General features: G+C 36.5%; 1 protein-coding gene across 1 annotated transcript in view; it reads left to right on the top strand.

The window, feature by feature from the left end:
• Nucleotides 1-8,416, top strand: part of WDHD1 (WD repeat and HMG-box DNA binding protein 1) — a 31,264-nt gene extending 22,848 nt beyond the window's left edge. Inside the window, exons 18-26 of the mRNA XM_030484743.1 lie at nucleotides 1,036-1,167; nucleotides 1,514-1,734; nucleotides 2,712-2,842; nucleotides 3,819-3,875; nucleotides 4,757-4,800; nucleotides 4,956-5,114; nucleotides 5,504-5,637; nucleotides 6,785-6,920; nucleotides 7,501-8,416. Coding sequence (XP_030340603.1) covers nucleotides 1,036-1,167; nucleotides 1,514-1,734; nucleotides 2,712-2,842; nucleotides 3,819-3,875; nucleotides 4,757-4,800; nucleotides 4,956-5,114; nucleotides 5,504-5,637; nucleotides 6,785-6,920; nucleotides 7,501-7,701 — 1,215 coding nt within the window. The 3' untranslated portion in view covers nucleotides 7,702-8,416. The remainder of the gene's footprint in view (nucleotides 1-1,035; nucleotides 1,168-1,513; nucleotides 1,735-2,711; nucleotides 2,843-3,818; nucleotides 3,876-4,756; nucleotides 4,801-4,955; nucleotides 5,115-5,503; nucleotides 5,638-6,784; nucleotides 6,921-7,500) is intronic.
• Nucleotides 8,417-9,192: the final 776 nt, after the last annotated feature.

Raw genomic sequence — 9,192 nt, forward strand, 5'->3', positions numbered from 1 at the left:
CTTTTAATATTTTAAGCATAACAAAAGCACTAGAATATTTTTATTTTGGAAAGATGTACTAGGTACACAAATTCGTATAGTCACTCTGAAAGCATAGGCCTTCTAGCTTGACTTGTTTTCTTAAGGTAGAGGCTGATTGAAGCAAGATGTATCAGCAGAGAACTTCTAGAAGAATATCTATATTTATTCTTCAATTTTTTTTATAGGTTTAAATATTCCAGTCTGGTGGTGTTCAGCTGTACTGCACGAAACAGAAAGAAATATAGAATGCTAACCTCAAGCTTAGAGACAGTTTAATCCTATTTGAATTTATTCTCTTTGATAGAAGTGTAGCAAAAAAAGTTTCAATAATAAACACTGTAATTTTTAATGACTTCTTCATTTGGTTCAAGTCTCTTGTTCTTCATCTATGGAGTGTCTTCCATCCCACCTCCTCCAAAATAATAGAAAGAAAATGCCAGGAACTGTAAATTAAACTTGACAGAATATGTACTTCTGTGTAGGTAAAGAAACAGATTATTCCAGTAGATCTGATGAAAACATACTGAGTTTGAATAAGTCTATTAATAATTTTGTAACAGAGCTAGCTGGGTCTAATAGCCACATTAGCATTTTGCTGAACAACAAGAGTTATACTTTCTGTTCACCTGTCTCACAGATGATTACTCCTATAGTTATTCTGGAATACTTCCAATTTGTTGGGGAGCAGAAGTTATAAAATAAAATAACCAAGTAGTTCTAGAATTGTCTGTCCTGGTAGCATACTGGTGAACATGTATGTCTCATCTTGCTGAAAGCCTGGAATATAAATGGAATTTAACCTGTTTGATCAGTTTGTATACAGATGGTTGTTAGTGTGGTCTATTTTTTCCTCAGTAGGCATCGGCTTGTAAGAATTGTCTATCCCTCACCCTCTTTATAAGATGAAAGGAGCATTTAAGAATAAGTTGATACAATTTGTTGTAAATTGTTAGGCATGTCATGGGCCGTTTTTCCCTGTCTGAACTTCAGCATGTATCCTTCTCCCTTTTTCAGGAACAGTACTGGCGTTCTGTTGTATTTCACAACCATGTGGATTACTTAACAAAAAATGGCTATGAACTTGATGAAAGTGCTAAAAGTCAGGCAGTGAAAGAGCAGCAAGAACTTCTAATGAAGTTGTTTGCCGTAAGTACAAATAAAGAATAAAAAGAATCTCTGAGACTTTATTTTGAGTAGATGGCTGATGTAAATTTTGATCTGATTCCTCTTATTAGAAGTCTGGCTAGTGATTGGCAATCCAACTAGTTCACAGTCTATGATAAGAGGTGGATTGCTGTTAATATTGTTATTGCTTATCAGTATGAAGAGTGGGAGGAAGAAGGAAAAAGAGAAGTGTTTTTTCTTTGCTATGCAGCTCATGATTGTTGGTGGTTTGCCTTATTCATTTCACTCCACCAAGACCATAATATTCTGGTCCTGGAGAGAGCTGTGTAACTGAAGTGTGTAATCCTCAAGGCTTCTTTTCTTTCAGCTTTCTTGTAAACTGGAGCGTGAATTTCGCTGTGTGGAACTTGCTGACCTCATGACACAAAACGTTGTGAATTTAGCTATCAAGTATGCTTCTCGCTCTCGAAGGCTAAATTTAGCTCAGCGACTTAGTGAAATGGCTGTAGAAAAAGCAAGCGAGTTGGCAGCAGCACCGGAAGATGAAGAGGAGGAGGAAGAGGATTTTCGAAAGCAGTTGAATGCTGGGTAACACGAATTTCTGTGATTAAAAAACTGGGATCATTTTTACTGATCATCTAATATTTTGGTCCAGTTGACACACTTTTCTGGACCATAGTTTGCAATGTATGTGTTATGAAGTAAGTTTGTGTTGCTGTACTTATAAATTGTACATATAAAATGGTACATTCTTGTTGATATCTTGTGAGGACTCATTAGTACCAGGATACTAACACAAAGGGAAGTATCTCCACACCTTGCTTACTGTATGTGTGTTTTCAACAGCTTCAAAGGCAAAACAGACTTAATATTAAGTTGCTATTATTTGACTTCTCTTCTTTTTTGTTTCCCCTTCCCCTAGCTTGAGCTGATTTGGTTATTTGATTCCAGCCTAATTTTTTTAATTTGTCTCACTCTCCCTATCTCGCTTTATTCCACACTTACCTTAAAAATCCTGCAGTCCTCCCCCGTTTCAGTATCCCATCTCAGTGTATCCTATTTAGTCTTATTCTCTTCCTAACTAATACCAGCTCTTCAAATACTGCAGGTTTGCTTTGCATTTTTTCCCCTCTCTGCTATCTACCTTTCCTCTCATACCTGCATCCGCTTTGTAAAGCATGATGAGGCAAAAGATGTGTGTGGGTTTTTTTAAAGATAAAGACCATACAGAAGAGCTGTGTTCTTGCTTGGCCTCTGGATGGTGCAGCTATAAGGAAAATATTTGCTAACCACCTGTCTGAAAAAATGTCATAACATTTTGTTATGACTTCACGAGTACCACTTCAGGCAACTGCATTTGTGTTTCAGGGTGAACTGAAGTGGTTAATGAATCTTTATTGTATTTTTAGTAATCGTCACAGTTTAATTGGAGGTTTAGTGCAAATAAATGCCAAATGTTATTGTTCCTATTTCCTAAATTAGGTAAGTCAGTTGGCTTTCCATTGTTCCAGTTTTCCTTCTGAATGTGGTGACCACTTCCTTTCTGATGAATTCCTTCCATTTAGTTACAGCAACTCTGCCATGGAGTGGAGGCGGCAGCCAGTCAGAAATGTTCAGCAGGACCAAGAAATGGAAGATGCTGAGGAAACTGATGCCTATGAAGAAGTAGAAGAAACACCGGAAGTGCATAAAGAGAGTAAGAAAAATATATTCTCTGAGTAAGCTGGAAGTTATCTAGATGTGTCATTCACAGACTTAATAAGGAATTCTGGAAAATTCCCAGATAATTTGTCTTTTGGGTAACTCAGCAGTCAGTAGAACTATGCAAATAGTGAGGTTTTCTGTCTATATTTTATTTTGTTCTTTTGACATAAGATTTAGGAAAAACAAGCACACAGCCTGACACAGGGGACCACAAATGAAGTAAAGGAGAATTGACTTAGAAGACAATAATGTAAATAGAAAATAATCCCATTTGTTTCACTGTGTTTTGAAACTCTGCAACTGTAGCAGGGACTAAGTTTTCTGCTACCTAGTTAGGGCAGGTCTGGTAGTTTCTGATCTGTCATAGTTGGGTGCTGATATGAAAAAATGCACAGGAACAATGAGGTGATATGCAGAACTACCTGCCTCTGAGCTTCCCGTTAGCTGGAATTCTCTGTTGGAGATAAGTAGTAGTGTCTGTCTGGGAAAGCAGGTCTGTATTTCAGACTGTGCCTGCAGTCACTGCAAAGAAACATGTTTACTGTATGTCATCTGCTCTGTCGCAGCTTGCTTATGCATTGTACTTGGTAACTGCTTGAGGGAGCCTTGGGGAGTTTTTCTGTTGTTTGATACTATTTCTGTGTGACTGGGCCAGCTTGTGAAATGGTTGCTTTGGTTGCAGCTCAAATCTTGCAGGAGTTGAATTGATAGACAAGTAGTTTGCTGGGCATGCTTTAAGGAATATGTTTGAGGTTTGAGGAATAAGTATACAACTCTGAGTTAAACCTAGGTAGCGATAAGAGGTGGCTTTGTAAAGGTGTGTATACAATTTGAAAATGAAAAATCATGCCTTAAAATATAGATTGCTTTACTGTAACTTACTTGTCTGTTCAGGGTTTTGTTTTTAAAGAAGTTATGCTATTACTTTTTATTACAATTAAGTATGTACCTCTTTCTTTTGTCTGAAGGGCCAAATCCTTTCTCCAAAGGTGTCACTTCAGCAGAGGTGACTACTCCGAAGTCTGGTGAGTAAATCTCCATTTATTTCAGGATGAAAACTTTGTCACGCTTCACAATATTTGCTCCTGTTTTTATCCTCTGTTCTCCCATTACTACTAAAATTTAGTGCATAACAGTGTTGCGAATTGGTAACTTGCACTGATTGCATTTTGTTCTTGCATTTTTGTTGACATCTTCATTACCTAATGATGTTCCATATCACTATTCCGATTGCCTTAGCTGTGCCAAATGCCAAATCAGTTGTCTGCGTGACTGTATTATGAAGGCATTCTTTGGGACAGAGCAAAAATTAGAACAGTGATCAACTGATTTGTTTTATTAATCACAGGCACATTTATTGGTTGTACTTACAAGGTAGAGTTAGTAGCTGTGCTGTAGAACTGTGAGTCTGAGCAGGCAGGGGCAGAATGCAACCTCTTTCTGCTTCTTTCTTCTTCCCTCCTGCCAAGCCTCTAGCAAGAATAATAGGAGTGGAAACGGATTTGGGAGTGGAGGAAGTATTAGGTCTTCCTGTAGATTTGTATTTTAAGCCATTGGTCCTATGTGGCATTTCTGATGACTAATGGTAGCTGAGCACATGTAATACAACCCTCATGGGGTTATTAACGTGTTTTTCTTTATCTAACCACTTTCAAGCCTGGTGGGAGCTTCTTTTCTTCAGTGTGGAATAGTTAATGCCTTTGATTTAGTTTTCCTCTTCAATTTTCAATGAAGAAAGGCTGAAACACACACAATGAGTGTGTGTTTCTCTTTGGAACTGAGACTAATCTTGTTTCATCTACTCATCTAAAATGTGCACATTGCTTCGTAGATTTTATTATTATATGTGTGTGTGTATATACACGCACACATTTTTACGTTCTTTTTTTCCTTTCCTATTAAATAGTTGTAATTGCATCAAGCAGCCAAGGACGAGTGAATCCATTTAAGGTAAGAATTTTGCAGCTGGTTGATGGAGGTGTTCTGAAAATCACAACAGATTATTATATCTAAAGTTTACAATATAACTGACACATATTTTGGAGAGGCAGAGGAAGGAAATGTGACAGAAAATAAATAAAATGTCTGTTTATTTGTTTTGGTAGGTGTCTTCTAACAAGAAAGACCCAGTGGTCCCCTCAGCAAATGTTCTAGACACTATGAGCAAATACTCAAAGAAAAATGGTTCCTCTAGCGGTCGAGCTGTAAACAAGCAAAGCCCTCCAGTCATAAAGCCTCTGATTCCCAAACCCAAGTCCAAGCAGGTAATGTTTCTTGTCTTTTTATGTTGTTATGGTGAGCAAAGAACAGTAAATTGAATTTTACCAACTTTCAAGTAAAGCATCTTAGATGGCAAAGTTCATTTAAGCATAATTCAGAAACTATAAAAGCACATAAAACAGCAAAAAAAAAGATCAGTTGTAGAAATTACATTCTGCACTGGCGCTTGTGCTTTTATTTTAAATAGTTTTAATTAAACAATTGTGCTGAAATTGGATGGTTTAGATGCTCTGTTAATGCAAGTGGTTATTATGTCTTTAGGACAGGCTTGGTTTTTGTTAGGCTTCATGGTATGTGTTGTCTGAGAATGAGGTGTGCTTACCTTTTTTTTTAATGGTTTTGTTTTGTTTTTCTTTTACCTCAATTTCTATAGACTTCAGCAGCCTCATTCTTCCAGGCCCGTACACTTAACTCTAGTGAAAAAACAGTGGAAGAAAGAGAAGAAAAATCAGGAAACGAGTCCCATGAAGTAAAAGTTACTGCACAGGAGAACACTGAAAACAGAAGGTGAGTAGACACTTGGCATCTTCATGCCATATTCCAATTTTGGTAGAAGAGCAAGTCCAAAACCTATTTTATTTCTGAAGACGCTGGACTAGTCAAAGTAGCATAATATCAGATTAAAGTGTTAGCCCACAAGTTGTCATGTTTGTGAACCCACTTTGGAAATTCAGTAAACTGCTGCTTATACTATGCATATTGTCAAACAAACCTGCATAAAACATCTTGCCACATTACATTCACAGAGAAAAGTATTCTGCTCATTAAATCTTTCCCAGTATGCATGACCGCATTATTCAAAGTAGAAGTTTCACATCAATTTGAGACAAATAAATGTGTAAGTGAATAATAAATGAACAATGCAAAATGTAATTTTGGGGCTTTAAGCAACAATTTTTGCCTTGATACTACTTATGCATCTGAAAATGACCTTTGAGTGATAAATGAAACCATGCTGTTGTGCCAGTTCTGAGTATAGGAAATACTTAAAGTTTAAATGTCTCTAGCAAATCTCAAAGGAAGTCTAAAAGCTAAGGGGTTTATGTGAAAGTGTAAAAGCTTTATTTTAGTGTGGTTTTTGAAATGGAAAACAAATAAAAAACTTACATTACCTAAGGAGCATATTTCTTCCCAGCTAAGACACTGTCTTGTTCCCCTGGAGCAGATGTATTTTCTAACAATCCTAGTCCTCATGAAACTTGCATTATTATAATCACGTTTCATTTAGACTTCATTTAACTGAGGAAGATGAGGGTAATTATTATTCATTTGGACTAGCATTCTTTTCATTAACCTTTACAGATAATGTTCTAAAAGAAGTGGCAAGGAGAACTGTGAAAAGGATTAGCTGAAACATGCTAATATATGTGCTCTATTTTTGGGTTGGTGGGACCCTGTCAGAAAAGAACCATTACATTTTGTCATTTTAGAACTGAAATCTTAATCTCCATGTATATCCCAGTTTTTATAGAAATGCTTGACTTAGTCTTGCCTTGTCAGCATGTTTAAGCATACTGCAATAGGAGACTGCTGAGTATATATGTCTTTTCCTTCAAGAACAAAAAGTCCAGTTAGGTGTTGTTTAGAAATGTTGTTTTGGGGGATATGGTTTTCCTATAACCTTAAACGGACAATTTTTGTGTGCTTGTTTCAGACCAAAGACAGGATTCCAGATGTGGCTAGAAGAGAACAGAGCAAACATTTTGAAAGATAATCCTGATCTGAACGAAGCAGAAATAATAAAAGAAGGCATGAGTCGATTTAGAACACTGTCATCAGAAGAAAGAACAGTAAGAAAATATACTTGAATTCTGATTTCTTGACCTTTTTTTTTTTCTTTCCTCCGTTGAATCCCTTGATCATTTTTGTTTGGGAATTTTTTCTTTAATTCCACTGTTCTTTGTCTTCATGGACTTCAGTTTTGAATTGGGTCATGATCTACAACATATGCTTTATGAAAATATAAACTATCTAAATAATAAATAATAGCAGAAAGCGGCTTTTCTAAAGTGGGGCATGTGAGAGAAATGTAATCAATGAAGAAGTAACAGAAGAGATGGGAAGAAGTTAAAAGTAATATAGCCAGGCTTCATTCATTGGAGCTTAAATTTATTCCAAGGCGTTTTGGGTTTCTTATTTGTCCAGAAACACAATTTCATATACAGGCTCAAATGTAGTATAATTTTGAAGGGGAATGTTAGAAAAAAGGTAAGTGAGGAAATTGTTCCTGGTTTGATCCTTATTAGCTCTAATAAGTTCAGGAATTACTTCAGTGCTTCCTTAGAATCCAAGAAATAAGGCATATAAAATAGTGTTGGGTTTTGTGGCCTAATTTGTAGTTTCCTGTGTAATGATGTACTTTCTTCAAAGGCGTGGACTGAGAAAGCAAAAGGAGGAACAGTTAATGATTCAGCAGAAGACAAAAAGCGAAAGCGTCCCACAGCTGATGAAGATGAAGTGGAAAAGAACGAGGAGCAAAAATCAGAGGACTCGAATTTATCCAAAAAACCAAAGCCTTTAGATCAATCTGCAAATGTCAGATTGTCAGCTTTTGCTTTCAAGCAGAGCTAAATAATGTTGTATCTTTTCAACATCTGTTTTCTGAAAACATTAGGTAGCTCTGTATTAAGAAATGTGCTGCGGTGCTCCAAGAGCACTAGAAAGAGTGCCTTGCTCCAAATAATCTTTTAGAAAGTGTCAATTCTTGAGGAAAATGTTGAATCCACTCTCCTGATCTTTTGCAAGAAACTAGTAGAAAGCTTGATAGCAAAACTAATGCTAATGGTCCTGTTAGCTAGAAGCACAGTTCCACACAGTGTTGCGTAGCTGTGTACCTCAATACTTGTATTATTTGGTGCTAAATACAGATGAATCGTTCTGGGGAGGATAAACTACAGCCAAAAGCTGTTCTCTGGTTTTAGAGAGGCAAAGTAATGGCTTTTATACTATTCCTTCTGCCTGCTGTAAACACACGTAAGAGAGAGACACTCAAGGAAATGGGACTGAACGGAAGATAGCTTAACACGTTGCTGGTGTTCAGCTGCGTTTTCAACATCTGTGGCCATAACAGTGGTAGGGAGCAGCCTGAACCAGGGCAGGGAGAGAGAACCAGGGCAGAAGCTGAGTTAGGAAGGTCAGGTGTGCAAAAAGGAGCCATTCCAGACTGTGCAAATGTGCATTCCCTGTGCCTCAGCAGGGTCCAGAAAGTGCTTAGAACTTGAAATTGTATGTACTTATTTTGTGTCATGTGTGTTTTTTTAAATAAAATGAATGTTTGTTTGTTTAAGGTGGTCTCCTTTGCAATTTTTGTAATTAAAGTATAAGCAGACTTCAACGTACAAGTCATAAGGCAGTCTGGAGATATTAGACATACTCTCTGGAGAAAAGGCAGTATGTCTGATACACGTATTTGAAACAAACCTAAAAAGAAAGTTTCAAAATTTAAGAGAAAGTAAAATAATTTAGCTCTTCAGTATAACAACTGAGACTGAAGAGGTCTCAAATTTTCATTTTTATTTTCGAATCTGGGTTTGCACATCTTTTCATTGTTTTCTTTTTTCATTCCTCTTCCTATTATTACTGAAAAGGCAAATGACTCTCCATTTAAAACATGTTTTTAACGTTGAAATCTGTAGATTGAAGATTCAGTGAGATTTCTGTAAAAGCCACTAAATCTCAATGTAAGAGGTATTTTTCTAGATGTTTTTAGCTGTAGTTGTAGGTAATTTTGGAGAAAACAGCTCCTGTTTTCACTTAAAAATGTAGGTCATGATGTCAACCAGGCATGGTAAATACAAATAGAGAAAAACCTGAACACCTGTCAATTTAAATGCATTTGATCATCCACAGTTCTTATATATAGTTACACGTTTTATTTGTTTAATGCTGATAGTGGACAGCAAGTAATAAGTAAGTAATTTCTTTATTGACATAATGTGGGAAGTTCAGGAGAGTAGTGGCATATTACAGTGGGTTTTCTACATTCTTTGGAAAGGAATTATTGTATTGGAGACTGGAATTTATTTTTAGGCAGTAAAGCATATTTCCACACTTGAGGGTATT

The sequence above is a fragment of the Strigops habroptila genome, chromosome 4 (assembly GCF_004027225.2).
Source record: "Strigops habroptila isolate Jane chromosome 4, bStrHab1.2.pri, whole genome shotgun sequence".
Classification (NCBI taxonomy): Eukaryota; Metazoa; Chordata; class Aves; order Psittaciformes; family Psittacidae; genus Strigops; species Strigops habroptila.